The following is a 23,975-nucleotide window of genomic DNA, read 5'->3' on the forward strand; positions in this document are numbered from 1 at the left end:
ATTTCACATTAATCAAACATATAATCTAATGACCCTTTAAGTTGAAAACCCAAATGAACAAGAACAAGAACAACATGATTTCTAGAGAGAGAGAGAGAGAGAAACAAATTACCATCACTTGTAGGGGCAGGGGCAGGTGCAAGGCTTTGAGCATTGATGGAGGGGAGCAGCAGAGAGATAAGAATAGCAAAAATTGCCATGACAACAAATTGAAGTCTCAACATCTCCATTGTCTTGATTATAGAAGCTTGTACAAAGAAACCCAATTCCCAAATCAGCTTAATTCTGCTATGGCCCAAATGGGTTTTGGGTTCCTTCTTCTTCTTCAACAATACAAATAAGTTTGTGCCAAGTGAGGGCGACTCCTACCTCTTCAGTCTTAGATTTATATAAGAGAGGAGAATAGAAAGACAGAATGAAAGAGGGAGACAGAGACACAACCAAAAGCAGTATTGGACTAGGAGAATCTTTCACAAGAGATAAAAGGCAGGCCACTCTGGCTTATAATTGCTGCTAAGCTAACTAACATGCCTCAATTCCATTGCCTCTCACACTCTCAGGCTCTCAGCCCAATTGATTGGTGCCACGTGTACGGCCGAGATTGAGTGCACGTTCAGAGTCCACGTATTGTCGAGCTGTGTACGGTGGACCTCCACCAATGAATTGGGATTCCATCTTCCACAGCTCGCACATGCATCAATCCCTTATATTCTCCACTTATATTATCCAATAATATTCTCCAATAATTTTGAGCTGTATCGTATCATTTTGTGCACCAAAAATTCAAAAACAATAGAGCCGTTGGCCTGGTCTTGGTTTCTTCTTAGACACGAGAATGGAAAATTGCAAACTGACACAAAACACAAATCCAAGTTCCAACAACTAAACGTTAGAATAAAGTAAAAACAGATTTCAACTGTTTTGTTTTATATCGATGATAATGGAAGGTTCTATTAATATATGAGTAATAATTAATTAGGAATCTACATACATTCTTAGTGGTTGAACATGAAAAGATTACACTGGATTCTCTACTAGTTTTTTTAATTTTAATCATGTATTATAAATTTATAGGTGTGTGAGTAAAAAGAAAATGAATTTATAACATCTTCGTATGTGTTGAGTATATGGACTCATAAATCTCACGATGCTTTTGGATGAAGAAATTAAAATGGAAATTTCGTTAAAAATCAGGTTTGAGAAATGACAGTGTTGTCTATCTTAGAAAATTATGTCATTTTACAATTGCTTGACCCTTCTAAACTTTCTCATCCAAATACATTAAACAAAGATGTAAAATGGGTCAGCCCGAAATTTGAGGACTCAGGCCCAATTGCCGGTTTGGTGACCGGAAATGGGCAAATCAGAGGGTCCGATGTAGTTGGTTTTGGTTTGGCGACCGAACTGGAGGGCATAGCTATGGACTCGATTCCCAATCCCAAAACCGTCAGTACATCGAACCAAACCGAATCAATAAAAAATATATTTATTTATAATATATTTTAATATTTATGTTTAATCGTGGCCGTTAGATTTACGAATCGTAAATATGAGCCGTTAGATTGGGGGTGCATGATACGTGATCTCTAATTACTTACCCCTGTAAATGGCATGAAGGCACATTATGTGAGTATAAATTTTATACAAAAGAAATATGTCATTTTCAGGAGCTATATATATAAGCCTACAAGGGAGGTAAAAAATTGAATGTCACAAAGCCACAAAGAGAGAGCTACCAGCTGTATGTGCATCTAAGATGTGTCCCTCATACGGTCATACCCACCAATTTGACCTTATTGTAAACAATTTGGGTTGAAATTAAATGCAAGTTGGAGAAAATGTTGAAGCTTTTGGCTCCACCTGTTTTGCCCCTTCGTACTTGCAGACTTGTAGTTCCTCCATTCTTGGTATCTTTGTGATCACCCATTTTCTTGGTTTGCTCGAATATTTAACGTGATGTGTGATGTATATGGTTTAATTAGTTTTTTAAATTAGATCCTAAGTTTGAGCCTCTAATTGTATTAAGGTTAATTTGGGGTAGGGTAGCTGCTGATTGTAGTCTGCTGTCTGTCAGGCCTGGCTTCTCATTCTATAGGATTTATTCATTTACTCAAAAACAGATCATGAAAGAATACAACTTGCATGCACCTACCATACTATATATGGCGAAGTGGACTACACTCTGGTCCTACAACTACCTCATTAGTTTGTCCTATGATTAAAAATAATTGGTGGGTTTAAATTTAAAGGATAAATGATATTGGTTCTTCTTCTTCTTCCCATGTGATCAAATGTGTATATATACTTCTGGACAGTGGGAAACGCACATTATATCTTCCCATATGGCTGTTGCATTCATTCAAATGTACCATAAAAAGGCCAATTTGACACCCACTCTACACCTATATATTGGTGATCAAAGCCTTGTACATGTATCATTTTGTGAGTGAAGTCATTTGTGTGTGTGTGTGTGTGTGTGTGAGAGAGAGAGAGAGAGAGAGATGAAAATGTCAACTGGTTTCCTCCTCCAGTTGCTCTCTCTGCAAGTTTAGGACCATTTTGTTTATACGTACAGCCTTCCCTTGTAGGGGGTAAACTAATTATCTAAAACTGACTAATTAACAAATCTCACAGCTAACTATAATCCCATTGATCAGCATCAACATCTCTGATGTGCTGACATTGCTTACTCTCGGATTGATCAGCATCAATACTCTTGCATCAGAGCCCTTGATTTTGGTCAATGGTGTGAGAATGTGGAGTCTTGTCCCCCATTGGAAAATTAAAGCCTTGCATAAGAGTTTATGAGGTCTTGGGCCTCACCACCCGTTGCCAATTTGTCCTGGATTGGATGGCTAGATGTCTTCAAATGGGATTATGGTCAACTGTGAGCCTTGTTAGACAGCATAGTCTTTGAAATTTCCTCCATTTTCTAGCTTCTCTAAACTCAATCAAGTAAGTTATTGAGAACATGAGTGGAGTCATATAAATTCAGATTTCTGCAATGGAGATGTTGAGACTTCAATCTCTGCACTTGTTATCTCTATGCTGCTCCACTTCATCTATGCTCTATCTCTCTCTAGAAATCATGTTATTGTTGTCCATTTGAGTTTGCAAAGTGGCCTTAGATTATATGTTTGATCAATGTGATATTTGGTAGATTTGATATGTGATATTATAGAAACAAACGATTTCATGCTGATACTCTCTAATTCACAAGGTTTATACTCTCTGTATTGTGGCAAGAGAAAATTCAACCCATAATGGCTTACTTTGATGAAAGTATTGAAACATGTACTGCCTACTTATTTACTACCTGATCTGATATATGGTTTATTCATGTTGTACTTAAAACTTAAGATATATAAGACTTTGAAGTTATCATAATATGAGTGGCAATGGCATAAATGAGACTGAAATTGAGGTTCAACTCCCATACGTTCTTGGGCTTTCAGGCTTTCCAACATTCAACAAAATCCAACTACGTTCTTGGATATGGGCCTGTGCCAACCTCCCATCTCTCATAGCCCATCATCCAGTTCTCTCTCAAAGTTGGTCAACCTAGAAGGGCATGCAGATTCAGACTTTTACAAGATATGCTCATGAAACTTCAAGGAAGCAGAGGGACAAAGTAAATGAAGCCACACTTAATGAAACAAACACTTTCTAAATGCAAGCATGCTCTCTATTTCGTCACTTTCAGTCAAAAGAAGAGAAGGCACTCCTTTGGGTCATCAGTTTTCCAGAACAAGTCTACCCATTTGCTAAAATAATAGTAACCAAAGACCAACACCCATCACACAATTCACACTAGCCACTCTTGAATTGCCAATATTCAAACTGTTTATATCCATGAACAATGTTTGACTATGTATACTGTGTGACCATATTGTGGCCTATAAGGATGCAGATAAGTTACAAACACTGAAAATTAGCTTCAAGTAATCATAGTGGAACTTTAATTTATTGGGGATGAGTAGTGACTTTTGCAGGACCGTATTGGGTTAAATTTCTTAAATCCTCAAGGCTTGTGCAGTATACATAAAGTTTAGAAAGTGGTAACTAACAAGTCCAATAGGTCATGCCAATTCCATATTAATTATTTATTCATTCAAGTCATTTGATGTGTGATCAGCAAGGCAGCAATTAAGTTTCATGTAAGAGAAAAAGAAAGAAAATAAAAGTAGAGAGAGAGAGAGAGAGAGAGAGAGAGAGAGATGGAGAATTTTTCTTCACCTTTGAATTGGCTGCCCAATGCAAGTATTGTGTGACCACTGACCAGTCAGAAGCAAACAAAGTATTTCTGACAACATACCCTACATTCATGAATATTTCACTTTCATAATTAAACTAAATTTACAACCATAAACATTACCAAAGAACACTAGCTACCTCCCCATGATTAGTCGATATAAATTAACTTCATTCCTAATTCCATGATCTTCGAAATTTAGATTTTCTTGCGTTTAGACAACCAAAATCCTAGTAATTCAATAATACAGTGACACTAGTCATCTCTTTTGATCTGATTTTCATTTGAATACCGTGTTAGTTTGTGACACCTTTGATAGCTAGAGACAGAGTGTCTATGCATTAATGCATAATACATACTAACTTCACCAGTATACTGAATTACTGATAATATGCCTAATAACCAAAGCCATCCAAAATAACATCAGCTGGAGACTCAAATCCAAAGTCCACAAGAAACCCAGAACTGTCATTGACACCTTCATTGCCAGACCACAGTGTCCAATTGTTCTCCAAAGCCAAAGAAGATAAAGTGGGAACACTTGAAACCTCCATAAGATTTGAATGAGAGAATTGACTGCAGGGGTTAAAATTTTGCTTTCCTTGTCCCAAGCAGCTCACATCCATTTGATATGGCAATGTGCCATCAAAAGAAGAATATGACTTAGTCTCATGGTCATGAAGAGGGGTTTCAATTTTAGGAATTGAAGCAGAAAACTGTGGCAAGTTGAGATCAGTACTGTTGTCATTTGTAGTAGCCATAATACCGTTGTTTCCTGGTGCCAATAGTACTTTTTTCTTCAACTTGGTGTTCCAATAGTTTTTCACATCGTTGTCTGTTCTTCCAGGCAGTTGGGAAGCTATGAAAGACCACCTAATCTCATAACATAGAAAGCATAAATAACACATAGACCTTCACATATCACCAAAAAAACAAACAAACAAACAAGGGTACATACAAAAACGAGTAGTAGTATATAAATGAGTGAAATAATTGACTTGCCTACTTCCAATGGTAGCAAAGAGAGTGCAAATAAGGTTTTCTTCCCCTTCAGTGAAGCTTCCACGCTTGATGTCTGGCCTAAGATAGTTCAGCCATCTCAAACGACAACTCTTACCGCAACGATTGAGGCCTTAAACATGAAGAGGTGAAAAATTAACAAGTGTTTTTAGAAGCTAAAACTTTTGCAAGAACAATTAGGAAGTAAGTAAAGTAGGTAAGAGTTGAAAAAAGAGATGGGATTTAATGAAAACGCTTTTTGAAAACAAGAAAATAAGTACCTGCTTTGGAAGGGAGAGCAACCCAATTGCCATGGGTGCCATGCTGTTGGAGGTAGTTCTTGAGTGTGGCATCTTCTTCAGGAGACCATGGTCCTTTCTTCACTTTAGACTTGTCACAACATGGAGCTCTTCCCATGGCCAAAACACACTCACACAATCTGCCTCAAGGCTGAAATCAGTACCACCAAAAGCAGAGAACATAGACTTGAGATTTTCAAAAGATGGATAAAAGTAGCTTTAGAGAGCTTGACTTTGTCTGACTATCTGACTGACTAACCATTTTTTTTATTCATTTTCTATAAGAAAGAAAATCAATAACCATTTTATTATGTGTAGTACTAAAGAGAGACTGGTCAATGTGGGTGTTTGAGAGAGAATCTCATGCATTTTCTGTGAATTAGAATTAGTTGCCAACTTGCCAATGCCAATGGCATATAATAATAAATAGGATTTAAAGTATATAGTGATTGGTTTCTTATGGTCTCATCTGCCTGACTTCACTAATATGACATGTCATGTTCTAGGCTTGTAGAGGAGAGTTAACAACGAGTACCCTTCCACTTATGTATATCAATAATAAAATTATTTGAACCACATTTTTATATCCATTTATATTTCACATCACTAATAAATATACAACTCACGTATAAAAAGTCTCGCTTGGATTGGCAATGTGGTACACAATATTTCTATAGAACTATGGTTCTCTCTCTAGCACAGTCTAATTTATAAAGTTTCAGTCTCTGCATTGAGGCAATAAGAAATTCATCCCCGTATGGCTTATTTGATGAATAAGAACTAAGAAGGGAAAAATCTTGTATATGACAATAATATACCAGATTTCTTTAGCTCAAGTGTTTCCTTCTGGTGCTGATTTTGAATGATTCAGATGAAAATATGTGCAACACCAAGTTAATTGGTGTGTGCGTGCCCATTTACAGTACATTAATTACACCAACACACAACCTCACTCCAAAAATGAAAGGCAATTTGATCCCACATTTTAATTCTTGTATTTGGAGGACTGCCCACACTGCAGTCAACTACTTCCATTTAACATGAGTTTTTAAAGCCTTACCATTAATTCAATGCTTCCTTTGCATTAGTTGGTTCGGACATATGTTATTATAATTAAGACAAATTAATGAACAAAATTATGGAAAAACAAGGGAAATTGTTAACATATTAATTTCGTTCATAGAATTGCTTGTTCATTCATATTTTTTAGATAATACATACATAAGGAGACGGCCATAATTAAAGACAACTACCAATGGACCAAGGAGCTAGCTAGATCTGTACCCAGTAGAGGATGAAGTAGCAGCAATGTTGTAGAGGATGAGTAGCAGCATTGTTATTCATGCCTACTTTTTACGAGAGAGAGAGATACTTGTTGCAGTTCAGCTTAATGACAATCTTGCACTTAAGCAGAATTTCAACTGCATTATCCATAACATTGAAGGTAGCTAAAAGCTAACCATAGTATAATTCAGACAGGAAAATAAGTACAATAATGAATAATGTATAAATATAAGTGTCGGGTCCAGATCTAAAACGAATCCGGAGACAAAGAGCATTCGAACACTCAATATTGGTCATTCGAATGTTCATTGTTGTCTGGCGTCAGGCCTTTATAAAGCACATAAAACACATGTACTTTCTCGGTGAATTGAAAACCTTGAAAACAATGGCTTTCCGCATGGTCTTATGGATTAAATCAATCATATTTTATTGACAATGAATATTACAACAATTAGAGCATCCATAAGGGTAATGTGGTCTAGGACAAGGCAACATGTTCTGTAAAATAACTAAAACTATTTTCATAATATTACAAACACATAAAAATTAAAAATCTATGTTAAGTATGGAATTCAACTCTTTTCTAACACCATCCCAACTCTCTACTAACACTTTCCCAATTTTCTCACCTAGGTTTGGTCCTACATCACTACTTATATGAGAGAGGAAATAGTTGGGTTCTATTGTCTAAACCATATTCCATAAAAATTGAGAGAAAAAGGTGAAAGAAAGATACAAGTCTACACTGTCTAACCTTCTGCCAGCAAAACAATCTATCTCAAGGGGAAGGCTGCAAAAATCTGCTCGTACCTTCCAATAGATGAGCGTGACCACACAACTAACTAAATCTATCAATTTTGATATCAGCTACATCAGAAACCATCATATCCATAATCTTCACCGTATTCATAGTCATATGCTTCAACAACATTATCATAATCAAGATTGTTTCCAAATGTTCCTTCCATTCCCTCCTCATCCTCGTATTCGTCTTCATGGCCCATGTTATGATTTTTGTTTGCATCAACTTCAAGCTTTTTGTTGTCACTATATAGCATCTTATCATCATCGTTGAATTGTGATTCAATATGTTTTTTCTTGGAGATATCTGGAGCCTCCTGTTAGGACAAGAAAAACCATGCATGAGTAGATAGATTCCACATACACATTCAAATGTCAAAATCATGAAAATATATATATATATATATATATGAAAAGCCTAAGGCGTTTTCATGAAGCAAAACCAAACATAAGCTCAAGAGTTAACTCTGAATTGGAACAGTCAAAATACATTCGAAGTTAAGTATTCATCGTAAAGTAGGACTAAGACCGGGTATTTGGAATAGAAGTTTAGTAAGCCAAGAAATAAAATTTTTGAAATAGTAACAAGGCGCTAGAAAATAGGATTATCACATTCAATATGTTGATTCAAATATCCATGAGGACTAGCATATTCTGTAGGATGTTACCTATAAAATAGGTCGCGTTGCATAAATTAGAGAAATACCTCTTGAGTCTCAATATGATAATAGCAAACAAAAAATAAGGGAAAATGCCATGGACACTGGCTATACTTAACGGCAGCTGGCAGGGGTGACATCAATTTAGAATAAACAAGGGGGTATCAAAACAGAGATCAGATCAAAGTCGAAGACAACACATTCCGATTTTGTAAAGATATGATCATCAAGAATCAAACAAAGAATATCAGAGCAAAGGGGAGGAAAGAGAAAACACCCTTAAACTTTCTCTTCACTAATTGGACACCAATCCAAACCATTCACCTTAGACTTCATCTTTTGTGTAAAGCCCCTCGAAAAATAAATAAATTCAGAGTAACTGAAAAATTGAAGCTAAAAGCCAATATGAGTAACACACGTACAGATGTTTGAAACATATCCTCTAGGGCTTCAAAGTTGATTTTTGAGCTGAGTCTCTGCAAAACCATGTTGAAATCCATCAAAAGCTGGTAGAGGTACACAATATGGTCTACAATTACACATTGAAAAATAATGAATAAAACAATATGAACGCACACATACATCATCATTTCAAAGTTGAAAACACCCGTGAAATACTTTTTTATATTTAGTTAGAAACAGAATTTTATTAACAAGTGAAGTATTCATCACCAGTTTGCTACAACATTTGATTAATAAGCATTACATCAGGAATGTACATTTTATAGTTGGCCCTACAACCAAATGACAGATCCAGCCCACATCTACAGGGCCAATTTTGTTTCCTCTGTGCAACTGCTAGCTGGGTCTGGGAATCAGTCCTCAATACCAGTCCAAACTTAAAATAATGAGATGGAGTTATTAATACATGAATTTTGGAAACTTGAAGTTGCAACTAAACCGAATTTCAGCTTTCAAAGTTATAGTAGGAGCTCGAGGTATGGCTGCCAATGCCATCACCAATGCTTGATTCCAAAGAACCATTACTTTTGCTAAGGATTTCAAGTTATAACATAGTAGAATCTTGAAATAAATCCCTCTATCCAGTCTAGTATGAGATACTGGCTCAAGCAAGGAAATATGTGGACCATACAATCTACCATTACAACACTCTCAAGGTCAGGATAAATACTCCCACCATAAGTCTATTATTCCTGACCGTAGGAAAAGATTAACGGAAAAAATTTAGGTACTTATTTTAGCTACTTACTAGAGCCCTTCTGTTATCAATACCTTCTCTTAATTTTTTTTTTTCTTTTAAATAGGAAGTTACCAATACCTTCTTAGTTAGCATTTGGTAGGCAGCTTCTGCAGCGGTTTCAGCTGGAGTAGAATTTTTCGCTTGGGCTGCTCTAGCTAGTTGCCTTTCCTGAAAATTAAAAATCACAAAATAAAGTGTTATACATTTGGCGAAAACTTATGAAGACAAGCAATATGCCCATAAATTAATAGTAAACTCTGTATCTATTATAGAACAATCATAGAGTAGAACAACAGGTCTGTAAGACTGATACATCTGATATCAATATACTAAATCTTCTGGAATTAATTGCACTTCTTCTGTACCGTATAATCACTTTAAGAGTGGATGGCATGTCAGTTGCAAAGGAGTTTTCTTTCAGTTCCATGCTGGAATTCTTTTATCTGGTCATTTTTAGAGTTTAACTTTGTTTCTATATCTCCTCCTGTCCTAATAGCAACTCTCTTGTACAGTACTCATGACTACAATAGAATCCCATTTTGTGATTCTCAATAATTTTTATGAAATAAAAGACCTCACAATTGAACAAAAAACAAATTGTAATTAGAAAGCCTGTGCAAAGTGCACCATTAAATTAGTCCACAAACATATACATTTCAGAACGCTTATCATGAAAATGATTGAACAATTTAGAAATATAAAAACCCTTCGAAACATATGACAGAAGTGTCCTCAATAGTATCTTTTAGAGTTTATTTCTGAGTGGAAATGAAGGAAAATAAGAGAAAGATGATAACTCTTCCCTGTTTGTCAGTTTCTCTTGTAAAGGAGAAGGAATCCTTTGAAGGGAGAGTGTACCCCTCAACACAATTGTTTTCTTTTTCATCTAAATTGGGAAGAATTGGACAGAAAAGAAAATGATTTTGCGATATTTGTAACCTGTGAGTTTTTTTTTTTTTTCAAAATAAAACCTTTGTGTTTTGTATTTTCATTTTTCTTCCCAATGTCAGGGCACACACATACACATGCACACAGCGCGCACACACACAGATATACATATAGGCGAAGTAAATCTTTGTTAAATACATGAGAAACCATAACAAATTCCATATATAGGAAAGATGTGGGGAGAAAAACACCTTTCTTTTTTTGGCCAAAGCTGCTGCAACAGCTTGTTCAAGCTCCTTTGCATCTTCTGGACAGTTGGTTTCCATAGCAGCCTGAGCTGCTTTCTCCTTAGCTGCTTGCTCCTGTAAAATTTTACTGGATAACTGAGTTCTAGGACAGATCACAAACATGGATCAAATGGATAAGCTTTAGAATGATTAGCGATGACTATATGTCCTTTCTACCACTCTAATTGGGGCCCTCAACATGAAATCATTTCTTCAATTTTTTTTTTTCTGCTTTTCTGTATTCATCAACATGAATTCAATAGATATTGTGTATAGGAATATATATCTATACAAAATCCAAGAAATGGTAATTAATTGAAGAATCAAATGGTGTACCTCAATGTACTCCCGGTTCAATGCTTCCCATATTATCTTTTTGTCACGTTTCCCCTCTTCATCGAGAAGGTATTCATCAACCTGCGCAAGATCTTAAATCTTGAGTAGTGATCCAAAAATACAAGACAACGAACCAAAATAAAGCACACATATAAATACAAATAAACAATTATGAAACACAACACCTAAATAGAAAGCAGTCATCATGCTAGCTAAATTAGTAACGAACCAGTGAAACCACAAAAGAGTTATTTAAGATATTTCAATCACTAATGAATGCACACTGTTTGACGTGGGAACTGAATCAAGGTAGGCATGCAAAGTTAAAGAAAAAAGGGGAATAAGCCCAAAGGGACAGATGATGAGCAAGGCTACTCATAGTTGATTATTAATCAAACCATCATTTAATCATTACAATTTTAGTAAAGAATCAGTTATACGTGTGTGTGAAACAATGTGTCAGACTGTGCATTATAATCTCTATAATGGCACCATCATCACAACGAGTCAAAAAAAAAAAAAAACATTTATATATATTCAACACAATTTTAGTACAGACAAGATTGAGTACAAGGTGCCCATACTGTGTCTGTTAGGTTTAGATATAGAATATCCGATATGATCACTCTTGAGAAACCCCAATGTAGTGTGTTCAGTAACTGAATCATAAAAGTGCTAACACAGAAAAAAAAAAAAAAAGTTTTAAAAAGAAAGACAAAAAAATATTGACACAGTTAGGTTAATAATTGGTCACCTCTACATCATCAATATCTGAAAGGTTGTCAGACTCATCGCAAGCTTCAGTATCTGCACCAACGGCTGTATTTGCAGTCGCAGCCCCTAAAACATCACATTTTTTAGCAAAGACTTGCAGCAAAACAAAGATGCATATATAAGACCATTCATTTATTGGGGATATTACAATAATTCAAAAAGAGACTGAGAAGAGGAGAGAGAGAAACCTACCAACGCTCTCAGGCTCCGTAAACTGCGATATTCCGTTCCCACTTGCTTTTGAGCTATTCAATTCTTTCTCAAACTATCAAAATCGAATAAGGAAAAGTATCAGAGAGAAGTTTTTGTTCTTTTGACAAGTGGGGCGAGGGGGGAGTAATTATGACATATAGGGTAAAACAATAATCATTAAGAAATCACAAGCAACAAAAGTTCTGAGAACACAATATCTTAAAATCTGTGTTTCTTCTCAAAAAAAAAAAAAAAAACTACTTTTTTTTCAATATAGGAAAGAAATCAACAACTGCCCTGGGCCGCCCCAAGCCCTGAATGTCTCTTAAGAAAAACTGATACAAAGGTGCTGGAAAGAAGGTATGCCAAACTTGCATTCCACGGTGTGAATGCCCAAAAAAAAATCTGGTTTGATGTGGAAAACCAGTCTCAGATAGAATGGCCCACACCTCCATTGGAACCTATTGTTCCTCTCCATCTATAAACACCTATATAAAAACACAATGGAGTTGGTCCTTAAATAACATTTTTCCAAGGAAACGCGCATGACTCACATACAACCTTCAGTCAATCCCACAAACATCTCAAAACAGTGGCATAACCTACGTAACCCCAAACAAGGGCAAATATAGACCCTTCAATTCCAAAGCCAAAGAGCAACGTAGCAACGAGTCATCAATTGATTCCACTGAGTGCTTACACATACAGCAAGAATTTGTTACTAACCTCTCTTCATCTAATTACTCATCATCACAATTATCCAAGTGAGCAGTCCATGCAAAGAAAACCATGTGAGGACAAACACTTGCATGTCATACTTCCAATCATTAGAAGCATCAATGCCACCTATAGATTGACCAGACCTCTAGCTTCCTCCTGACTACATCCTCAACCTCCCTACACCCTTGTGTTTGAGTCCCCTACAAATTTTAAAATAAATCTGAAACTATCCCCAATTCCACATCATCCGACCTCCAAACAGAATTCAGGTTTCCAATGTGGAGTGCATCTTTATCAACAGCCAGATTGTAGAGTACTGGATTAATACTATTCAAAGTAGAACAGCTTATCAACATCCATTCCTCCTATCACCTATCCAGAAAAGAGAGGAATATAGGTTCCCTGGCCATTCAACCATCCATAATCTCATACAATTCGAAACTCCAACTTGTGCATCAAACCCCCACAATCAACACCATACTTATTTCCCATCACACACCTCCACAATCTATTATGTTCCTCAACATATTACCATAACCATTAACAAGAGTACAAGTAGAAAAGGCCTAATCTTCTACAGCCACATGATGACTAATTACTCTAGGAGCTTATCAAAAATTATTTTAAAATAAACATGGGGCTTATCAAAATATTAATAAATAAATAAACAATCGCAAGAGTGTAATCTTTCCTTGTCTATTCTCACAAATGAAAGAAGCTTACATCCACTGGAAATAGGTTTCACATGTTGTATCATATAACAATCATAAAAATTAAAATACTACTAAATCTTTTGAAAATTAGAAGAAACCGTTTCACCTAAAAAATTTGAGAACTCAACATACCTCGATAAGACAAACTGAAGCCCTTAGAGAGGTGACATTCCAATATTTGAAATGGAACTTGAAAACAATTATTACTAGTACTTAAACATGTTTGAGAAGCTCCATTGTTGTGTAAAACAAAGAAAATATTTCCAGGCCAGAACTCAGAAATTTTAAAAGCAAGCATAGTTGGAGCGAACAGCCTAGCTTATCCCAAATTCTGAACCATTTGCCTAGGTTATCCCATCTAAGCCTTTGAATTCCTTGAGAATTGCATAAACACATTGTTTGCCTAAGTAATTTTATTTACCATACTCAAAGACGTAGTTCATTACAATGGGGGAAAAAGAAAAGGAAAACACTGAATTAATTGTCAATGTAGAAATGACGAATCAGCTGATCTGGAATATCTAACAGACAATTAATTCAATGTTTTCCTTTTCTTTTTTGTAGTAATTACTACAAGCTTTGTAGTAATTCTTTCCATATAGAAACTATGAATTAGCTGATATGGAATATGTAACAGATAATTAATTCAATATTTTCCTTTTCTTTTTCCCCCTATGTAATGAACTACGTCCTTGAGTATAAGTATACTCTCATAAACCATGCCTATTAATATAGCATAGAGAAATGGAAAGCAGAACCATTGCTGTCTAATTTGTACGGCCTTTTTATTGAATCAATGCAGTAATCAGTCACGGATCACCATTTCTCTGAAGGGTTTTACATATTTTGTACAAAGAATTGTTTTTTAATAAGAAATTATCCTAATTGCAACTTCAATAATTGCCACAGAGGTAGCAGCAAACGAAATAACAGCTAAGTTTAACACTTACATCTGAGTATTTACTCTTGTCTAGGCTTTCGCAAGGTATGGTATCAGCCCCAGATTCATTAGCATTCTGCTCGGCAGATGCTTTTTCCATTCTCTCTATTTCAGCACGCTGGAAGGCTGGAGGATTAGATCCGCCCTCAAGTCCACCTGAAAGTGTCATAAACTGCAACAACCCGTCAAAGAATATATAGTAATGTTCTATGTTATATCATAAATAGAACGTTGGGAAAACCAAATTCAGACTCACATCATCATAACAAATTTTACAAAGTCCATACGCAAAAGGTTTTCCACTCTCCTTATGTTCACAAAGGGGGACATCTCTGTTATCCATTTCAACTGCCATATTTGGTTGTTTGCATAACTCGTCAAGCTCCTTTGCCTTTACAAGAAACTCTTCAATCTAAAAGACAAACAAATTCATGAACGGGGGGGAAAAGAGTTCAATACTCATAATATCACAAACAAATGCATGGAAAGAAAAAAAAAGGTAGATATAGAATAACTGTTAGGTCTACATGATGCTCCAACAATATAATATTACACTCATTATTATTAATTGATTGTTAAAAAAAAAGACAACATGACAAGGTTGATAAAGTTTAATGAGAAGTCATTTACATACCCCAAGAAAAACTCATTACTTCTCAGTGGTTTCCAAAGATTACCTATCTAAAGTAAATATTCTCAACGCTATTTCAAAAATGAAAGAGAAACTTTGGTCCTATATTTTAGTAAGGCATAAATCAGGCCCCAAGAGAAAGAGAAGTCATTTACAACATCGATGAAAGATGACTTTGGATGGGTAGATTGGACAAAACCACTAAGAACCTAGGTCAAATTGTAAAGATTGACCAAATCTTGTAGCCTTGGAGGTTAGGTGTTTTTTTGTTTCCACCATTAAATGAAAGTTTAAAGGCTTCTGATGGTGACTTGTGTGGTTCTTTTACTACTAATGTAGGCAGCGGGAGGTGAAATAAAGGTTTCGGAAAAAAAAAAAAAATGCATGATGGTATCCATCCAGATTTCAAGCAGGTGTAGGGTGAACAGGAAATAACATTAGGATAGCATAAAGATTCACCCAAGGATGGTTTTTGATACAGCATATAGATAAGAAGAAAAGGAAACAATATGTTTACAGGAAAAAGGAATTTCCTAATGTATTCAAATCTTAAATTTCATTAATTTTGCTTATTTAAGAATGTATACAACACCCAACACCCATGATTATATTTTACACACCTGACTACATTGAGAGAGACACAGCTATGAATGTGGAAATGGAGAGATTGACCATGCACTGGCAAGTAGGGAAGTAAGGAGAGACGAAGTTTCTAATTACAATCAGGATAAAAATAAATTTCTAGACCAAATATTTTAGTGCATCTATTGTTGTCCTCATATATTAAAGTTACATTGCCAAAATGGAAAAGTTGCAATTACAATGCATGTGTAACTGCAAGAAACATACCGTCAAGCTCCCAGATTCTGTATTCTCAAATTCAACAAGCCGCTTGGTCAATGTTGCATCACAAACATGCGCAATTTTGATCTGATAAAAGTATACAACATAGATAATATAAATGGGAAAAGGAATGAATGTCAAATACTGAATTCTTAAATATCATTAGGAAGAAAAATTTGACAGGAAAAAGAGTTGTCATATTTAAGCAAACACAGGACTGAATATGATTAAGAAAGAAATAAGATGTTCACACAATATAAATTACAAAGAAACAAACAACTCATTCCCTTTTTCATTACTTGAAAACAGTATATTAGAACAAATTATAAAAAAAAAAAAACCAGCATGTTAACGATTCTTGACAGGAAAAAGAGTTGTCATATTTAAGCAAACACAGGACTGAATATGATTAAGAAAGAAATAAGATGTTCACACAATACAAATTACAAAGAAACAAACAACTCATTCCCTTTTTCATTACTTGAAAACATTATATTAGAACAAAAATTTTTTTTAATAAAAAAAAACCAGCATGTTAATGATTCTAAGTGATATGATAAGAGCATATAATGATAATAGTTTTTTCATGACAAAGTAACCAAATCATTCAAAGTTTTCGTTATCACAGCAGAGAAACAACTGAGTCTCACTTACAATATCTGACTTGGAACACTTGAGACCATGCGAAAGTGCAGATATATACAATGCAGCACCACATAGGCCACTGGGTTTTCTGCCCGTCTGCAAACAGTTGAAAATCTATCATATGATACATTCACCCTCGTTGAGGATTAACAACACCTGAAACCCAAAATGCATGAAGATAAGATGCTGAAAAAAGATAACAGACCTGCATCCAATCCCGTTTCATGCTAGTGATAATCCGCTGTGCAGTTTGGATAACCCCTTTCTCCCTTCCTCCTGGTAAACCTACAAAGCATATTTGTAATTCTTATGTATCCCTGTGTAAATGCAGCATATATCAGATAATTTTACGTCCAACATAGGTTGAACCAGAACCAGAATGGAAACATAATCTTAGATTTGACATTCTATACATGAATAACTACACCCATTTGGAGATGATATTTTAATCATAGAGAATGGCGGAAAGCCCAAATTTATAGTCACCATTAAACACTTTAAACCCCCCAAATTGTTTGGCAAGCTACCCTCTCAATTGACCCATTTACCATTTCTAAAACTTGGCCCTTTTCTCAAAAAACCCCATCCCAATACCAGATATGCCCCTATTAACCCCAAACGCATAACGTAGCTAGGTTTTACTCTTAGTACCCACTGTCAAGCCCCACCCCCACCCCCCTCCCTGCACACCTTCCTACCCCTGTTTTCAATTTCATTTTTCTTCTTCATTGGCAAAATGCTAAGAAATGTGACTTGAATTTGAACTGGGGATTTTTATGTTTTTTCTTATTCCCATCATTGTAAGCAAGCAGGTTCTTGTCTGTTAGGTGGTACACAATCATACATTACAAATATGGGTACTGATGTACCAAATAAATAATACACAATTCCAGGCTCCAATGAACAAGTAAAAACGTTATTTAAAGTCACAAAAAAGACATCCATTCCTCATTTGAAGACCCCGAACAACGATCTAAGAGTCCATTTGTCAAACGCAACCTTTTTACACCAAATTACTGCTTAATATGTGAAATTATGAGTGAAAGGGGTGGGAAAGGGTTTAGTTAGGTTTACAACTGGGTTCAGTTAGGGTTTACAACTAGGTTTCTGGATGGAAGAAGATGGGTTCGTTGAAACAAATTCAGCCCTGCTTAAAAGCGATGACCTTGTGTTGAAAACGGAGTAATGCAAGCACTTAGTGGACATTAAATTCCATGGACATTCAGAAACTAGAGTAAGAAAGCTATGCAGTATTACAGCATTTGCAGACACTTACTCTCTGTAAATTTATGAATGAACAAGGAAGGATCAACTGGTTTTTGAACAATTGGATGCTCATTAAGCCTAAGAACTTTGCAAAGTTGCAAAAACACAGCACCTAGCACATAACTGCAAATAAAATTATATGAAAGCAACATTAAACCCAAACTGCAATCATTGAGGGTTAAATCAAAATCAAATAAAAAAGGATGCCATTACTGAGAGCATGGGAAAAGAAAGTCAAAGGAAAAGGGGAAAAAGGAGAAAGAGAAAAGGTTTTCTCACACATTTATCTTCAAGAAGTTTGAAAAATCAATAAGAAGATATGGCTTCCTCTTTTCCCTGCCACAGAAGATTCAAGTTCAATATTAGCACATATCTTTATATCTTTATGGCTGAATTTGGATATGTATAAGGAATATAAATAGAACTTGAACTAATTGTTAATAACTACATAACACCACTATGCCACAAATTTCATAATGGGCAAGTAAATTTAAGGCACAAATAGTCTATAATAACAAGCAAATAACAAAATATGATATGAAAAAATAACAAAAGGGATTCCTTACCGACATGCAATGTATAAACATGCAGCCAGTACTTGCTCTGATTTACGCCCCCTTGTGAAATTCCGCTCAAGCGCAATCTTCACAAAGCATAGCAGATTCAAATGAGCAGTTCATAAGTTATGTATAATAACAACAATGAAACTTAATTACATGTATACATACTCTATAAAAGCGCAAAGCTATGTCAATAATTTCTTCATTTTCTCCCATTTCAAGACCATTTTTCATACACCTTAATTCATATCTGGCTGCAAAAAATACAAACAAAAAATTATATGATTAATAAATCAATCCATATTCATCATCAGTAACTCTTGACCATGAATTTTCAGACAACCTTGATTAAAATTAATCATGTTAAAATTTATTAAAATCTAAAAGTGGCAGTGAACGTTAATCATCTTAGTTTGTAGAAGTTTTTTTTTTTTTTTTGGTAAGCTTAGTTAGTGGAAATTAACTAATACTTAACAGGGACAAGTATACAATCAATAACAATAGAATGTGCTAAATGTAATAGAAATTGTAAAGCACTAATATTGTAAGCAGAATGGGTTCACAGAAGCAATTGAAAAATGTAACTCACCCTCATCCGTTAACGAAGTTAGGCTATACAGCACATGAACAAGCAGTGGGAAAAAAAAAAAAGCGAAACCATGAAAATGCAAAAGCTTAAAAAAGCATACCATTCTCGATTATCCTTTCACGAGAAGCCGAGACTTCACTTTGAATGGTCCGTACATATCTTCCAGCCAATTGGCTCTGCAAAGTACATAAACAGAAAGCATTAAACACTATATATATATATATATATATATATATATATATTTAAAGAATTTGGCAATAACAGTTTGTATTTGTTATGAAGCATAAATACAATCAGAAGAAGAAGCGAGAAAAGAGCGAGTTGACGAAAACCCAATACCTGGCCCGCTGCATTTTTAACGAATGTGGCGGCTTCATCAGTGATAAGGTCACACTCTAAAACCTTCCCACATACAGAACACCATCTACAAAAAATTTGTCAAAATCAACAATCACAATCATATCATAATAACAATTGATAGAAAATCAGCGAAAAAAAAATATTGGCCAAGTGGGGATACTCACATTCTACCACCATCACTGGTTCCACTGACGTTTTTGGCACAGTAAGAACAAAACACCATTCTCAAAAATTAAGGGCTAGCTAGCTCCACCACCAATTTCACCAATAAGAATTAAGGAGCAAGAGCAGTTGGCCTGTTTGGTTGCCGAGAAAATTTAAGAAAAACGAAAAAAGAGAAAATTTCAATTTAAATTTCGAGTAATTTAAGCAATGCGATAGACAGATAAGACTGCGTCTCAGTGCCCAGTGGTCAAGTGCGTACCTTTTGGTTTTTGATGGTGACGCCGGTCGGGAAGGAGAGAGCGGCAGGGGATGTAGCCGACGGAGTAGGGGCAACTACTGGCGGGAGCAAATGGGTTTGGTGTTTTTTCAAGGGTAAAACTGGGTTTTAGGGCTTACAAGTTACAAGTTACAACAAAATTGGGGGTATATTGAGGAACGGAAATTCTATTTATAGTCAACAATTTTTTTTTCTTACCCAACTTTTTTACTACTTCCAAGTTCCAACATTAACTTTTTAACTTTTTCATTATCTTTTTTAATATCCAACACTAACATTAAAATTTTTTTTCTTATTCCAAATAACTCACACACCCAACATATTCAACTTCAACTGAAGTTACACACAGTCGGACCCACCGCCATCCCCGGTGCAAAGCCCCCATTCCTTGTCGCGTTGGCTCGGTCTACCACAACTGACTATTGCCGCCACCAAATCCACCAAATCACAACAACCTCTTGGTGGCAACCCTCAAGTTTTCAAATTTTTCCTCAATTAGGTAACTTTTCTATGTATAAGGGATTGAAGGAGAGTGAAGAACTGCTGAGCTATTTATGGTTGGTTGAAAGAATGGCTTAACACCAAGTGATTCTCCACGTATTTTTTTTTTTAGTGCACTACAAGCCAATATACATATATGTGTGTGCGTGTAATTATAATAACCATAATCTACCAAAAAAATAACAATTACTAGTAACAAGAATGCCAAGTCTTCCAGTTATAAGATCGGAAGCTGAATTAACATTGTGACCACCAACTAAGTATGCATTCTTTAACTTCTCATCTTTCACTTTAATGCTTGTTGAGCAGTTGTGATCAGTCTACCCAATGGCCTGAATTTCAAGATCATGTAAAGGACTAGCTTATTTAATAGTACCAAATCTTGATGAAATTAGCTCTACAGCCTTCCTCAATGAAATCAGCTCTTCATTTTGTTGCTGGAGCATCTTCAGTTGCTTTTTAGGCTGCTTCTTTCATTCTTGCATATGGATATCAGAATTCTTCATTGTAAGCGGTTCCACATTAAGGATCTATTTTGTGGTTTTTGCATTAGAATCATAGGCATCCATTAATGCCCATACACCCAAGTCAAGTGAAGTCAGTTCCACTAGAGATTTCCAAGGAAAAGCATGTGTGGATGTGCCTAAGGTGGACTTGCCCTCAGTGGATGTGCCTAGTAGGCCATACTCTGAGCGCCAACGATATATTTGAGTAGCCAGCCCTTACTCCTAAGCCCTCCACAGTGCACTGAAAATTGAGTGCTGAAGTGATATATGAGTTTTGCAATCATCACAATGGGCCTGAATGTTGAGTGTGATAGCTAAATGAGTGTCATAGCCCAACCCATATATGGCTATTAGTTAGAGTAATAAAGGCTGAGTGTAATATAAGATAGGGACCACCCACCTAGGAATAAAACAACTGCACTGGGGAGTTGATAGTGGCCAGCAAGGGAGGGCCCGAATGACAGAGAGAAAGCAGCCACGCCTTGGGCCACGCGTGGGAGTCACCAATGGCCGAGATGGTGAGTCTGTTACAGATCAACGGTCCTCATCAATGAGCCATTGGAATTTTTAAAGAGAGGCGATTTTTGCACTCTCTTTTTCTTCATATGTACTCTTTTTTTTTTAAAAATATTCTTAATATCATTTTATTAGTTAGTGGCAAAAAAAAAATCATTTTATTAGTTGTATTTACAAATATACCCTTTTTATTATATTTTCTCTGTTCAAAGTTCCTTCGGTTAGTCACCTTAAACCATCATCCAAGCAAAACATACGTCTTCAATCTTTTTTTTTTGGGCAAATAAAAAAAAAAAAAAAAAAAAAATACCCACAACATTACACTCAAAAAAATACCCACAACATTACACTAAATCTCCTCTGTCTGTAAATACCCACAACATTACACTCAAAAAAATACAATGTAAAAGTATGATCTCTATGACACAAGGTCAAAGGGCTACAACAACCCAAACACATTAAGAAATAAAATAGAAGAAAAATGGTTGATCGATTCCATCTACGAGACTATGAGTTTGGTCCTGGACTTGCAGAAAAGGAAAAGTGTTGTTTGCATTTTTTTACAGCAACAATGGTCAATTTTGCACTTGCATAAGGACCTAAATTCTTCTAAACCATCGAATGACAGTTCTCTTGTCTGATACAAATTAAATTGATGCCATCATACATTGTAGTAACCACCATTTTGCAACCCAAAAAGAAATAGCCACCATTCCACCGCTTTGGCTCGGTCGATGTTAAAATATTTAAAAAACTGTTACCCTTCTCTCCTTCTTCATTATCTTCCATATACCAAGTCTCTTTGTTTCGGTGGAGTTCATTAAAGTGATTCTTCTTTTGAACCACAGCTATGCAACAAAATGAAGATGAATGTGAGGGACTATGAAAATAAAGAATGTGATTGATTTCAAGCCAATTTCATAATCCACAAAACATTTTGAGAAATGAAATATAGTATAGTTCCTGACTTCCTGGTGAGAGAATGTATTGGAAAGGGTAGTTTTGAAAATACAATTAATAAAAATATATTAAAAAAAAAAAGTGCATGTAGAGTGCAAAAATCATCTCCTTTTTTAAATATTTTTTTTTTCCGAATTTGCCATCCTGCTGCTGGCAACAATATAGGCTGGTCAAAAAAGTAAACGTTGATGTTTCAACGGCTGAGATTATTTGTCTGTTCAAATATATTTATTTAATTCATAAAAAATCATTAAAAAATTAGAAAAAATTCAAAAACATGCCAAAAATAATATCTCATATTAGTATAATCATAAGAATGTTTAAGTGGGTTTGTTGAGTTGCCTCAACACCATGGAAAATGGGTCTTCCTTTGTCTCTATTTTTTTTTTTTTGTGTTGGGAAATGGGTCTTCCTTTGTATTTGTGACTTGTTTTAACACCATGCCTAAACATGAATTGATATCATATTTGAAGAAGTCGAAATTCACAATGGACGAAGAAGAAGATGACATTTCAATGGTTTTATTAATGTAACATTAAATATTTAGTAAGCATAATTTTTTTTTGTTATTTGTTTATTAATGGCCGAGTTGTATTGCAATGGATTAAAGTTAGTTTATTGTGGGTTTGTTTTTTATTATATGACAGATCTGAAGTTCTTGATATCAGTGAGTGTCATATATACCATATGGGTAGGGCCGGCCTTGAGTTTTGGGAGGCCTTGGGCGAAATTTAGAATTGGGCCCCTTTTTACATCTAATCTAAATTTTGCACATTGATTCTTGCATTAAACATAACAAAATTTCAATTGTTTGTACAATCCTTAGACAAAGAGTAAATAATTAAAACATTAGGATTTTTTGACATAGAAGCTTTGAACAAAAAATAATAAAAGTTGTAGTCATTAAATTTGCCAAACATATATAATAGCTCATCAATCATCTCCAAAAAAGGTAGATATGCATTCTACAAAGTCCATCTTGCTGTCCAATTTGATCAACTCTATTATGCAATCAAATTGACAATAAAATCACAGTTAATATTAAAAATCAAAGATGATGTTAAAGGAATTGAGTAAGATTTGAGAGAGAGAGGAATCAAACCTTTCGAATTTTTTCTTTAACATTTAAACCCTAATTTCTTTGAAATATCTAGTTTGGGATTTGGGATTTCCAGAAAAGTTTGAGAGAATGAGAGAAAGCCGAAATTGAGATAACATATTGGAGAGAGTTAGAGAGAAAATCATATCTTGAAGAAGTGAACTAGCTAGTGAAAACTGAAAAGCCGAAAAGGGAATCCTGGGAAGTGGAAAGGGAAGATCGCTGAGAGAGAGAGAGAGAGAGAGAGAGAGAGAGTGAGTGAGTGAGTGAGAGAGTGGAGAAAAGAAAAAGCGTTCGGCCCTTTCAATTCAGCCTTTCCAAATTCTTTAACAAAAAACATTTTCCAATAAATTCTTTCACAAAAAACACTTTTCAATAAAATAGATAATATTATATATATAAATTTTTTGGGCCCCCTTGAAGATGGGGCCCTATGCGGTCGCACCTAGTGGCCCATGCTCAGGGCCGGCCCTGCATATGGGGAGGTTTTGTTTGTTTGCTCTTTCCTGGGTAATCCAAATTCAAGAATTGTGGGTTTATTACATCAAAAACTCACTTATGGGTTTTCGATGCCCAATTGTATTTGATCTAGTACTAAGGACTTCTGGCCAAGATCAACATTGACCTAAGAAACATATATCAATTTACAAGATCAACATCTACTGGTTTGTTGGAGTATCACCCATTAACATCAGTCCTTCTTCTCTTCTCT

The 23,975-nt window shown here is 35.3% G+C and overlaps 2 protein-coding genes across 2 annotated transcripts; both read right to left on the reverse strand.

Annotated features, from left to right (window-relative positions):
- Positions 1 to 4,402: 4,402 nt before the first annotated feature.
- LOC147279619 (transcription factor MYB8-like) lies at positions 4,403 to 5,795 on the reverse strand. The gene is made up of 3 exons (XM_086251931.1): positions 5,533 to 5,795; positions 5,255 to 5,384; positions 4,403 to 5,125 (listed from the first exon to the last, which is right to left on the reverse strand). Exons 1-3 carry the CDS (start codon positions 5,666 to 5,668, stop codon positions 4,648 to 4,650), a joined length of 744 nt encoding a protein of 247 aa, XP_086108057.1. The 5' UTR covers positions 5,669 to 5,795; the 3' UTR covers positions 4,403 to 4,647.
- A 1,199-nt stretch (positions 5,796 to 6,994) lies between these two features.
- Positions 6,995 to 19,797, reverse strand: LOC147279620 (transcription factor IIIB 60 kDa subunit-like). Its single transcript, XM_086250462.1, has 20 exons — positions 19,664 to 19,797; positions 19,404 to 19,535; positions 19,219 to 19,303; positions 18,980 to 19,055; positions 18,459 to 18,544; positions 18,297 to 18,373; positions 18,010 to 18,066; positions 17,741 to 17,853; positions 16,670 to 16,749; positions 16,474 to 16,560; positions 15,826 to 15,906; positions 14,602 to 14,757; positions 14,356 to 14,517; positions 11,973 to 12,045; positions 11,761 to 11,846; positions 11,007 to 11,087; positions 10,635 to 10,745; positions 9,574 to 9,663; positions 8,717 to 8,770; positions 6,995 to 7,952 (listed from the first exon to the last, which is right to left on the reverse strand). Exons 2-20 carry the CDS (start codon positions 19,460 to 19,462, stop codon positions 7,707 to 7,709), a joined length of 1,860 nt encoding a protein of 619 aa, XP_086106588.1. The 5' UTR covers positions 19,463 to 19,535; positions 19,664 to 19,797; the 3' UTR covers positions 6,995 to 7,706.
- Positions 19,798 to 23,975: the final 4,178 nt, after the last annotated feature.

Source organism: Dryas octopetala, chromosome 7 (assembly GCF_963921425.1).
Source record: "Dryas octopetala chromosome 7, drDryOcto1.1, whole genome shotgun sequence".
Taxonomy (NCBI): domain Eukaryota; kingdom Viridiplantae; phylum Streptophyta; class Magnoliopsida; order Rosales; family Rosaceae; genus Dryas; species Dryas octopetala.

Excerpts from the sequence above, each read along its gene's own strand:
- LOC147279619 (XM_086251931.1), bottom strand. The coding sequence starts at position 5,668 with ATGGGAAGAGCTCCATGTTGTGACAAGTCTAAAGTGAAGAAAGGACCA. Across the intron at positions 5,385-5,532 it reads TGCTCTCCCTTCCAAAGCAG|GCCTCAATCGTTGCGGTAAG; the intron begins GTACTTATTTTC and ends TTCATGTTTAAG. Across the intron at positions 5,126-5,254 it reads TTTGCTACCATTGGAAGTAG|GTGGTCTTTCATAGCTTCCC; the intron begins GCAAGTCAATTA and ends TTATGAGATTAG.
- LOC147279620 (XM_086250462.1), bottom strand. The coding sequence starts at position 19,462 with ATGGTGTTTTGTTCTTACTGTGCCAAAAACGTCAGTGGAACCAGTGAT. Across the intron at positions 19,304-19,403 it reads ACCAGTGATGGTGGTAGAAT|ATGGTGTTCTGTATGTGGGA; the intron begins GTGAGTATCCCC and ends AATTTTTTGTAG. Across the intron at positions 16,561-16,669 it reads TGAAACGGGATTGGATGCAG|ACGGGCAGAAAACCCAGTGG; the intron begins GTCTGTTATCTT and ends AACTGTTTGCAG.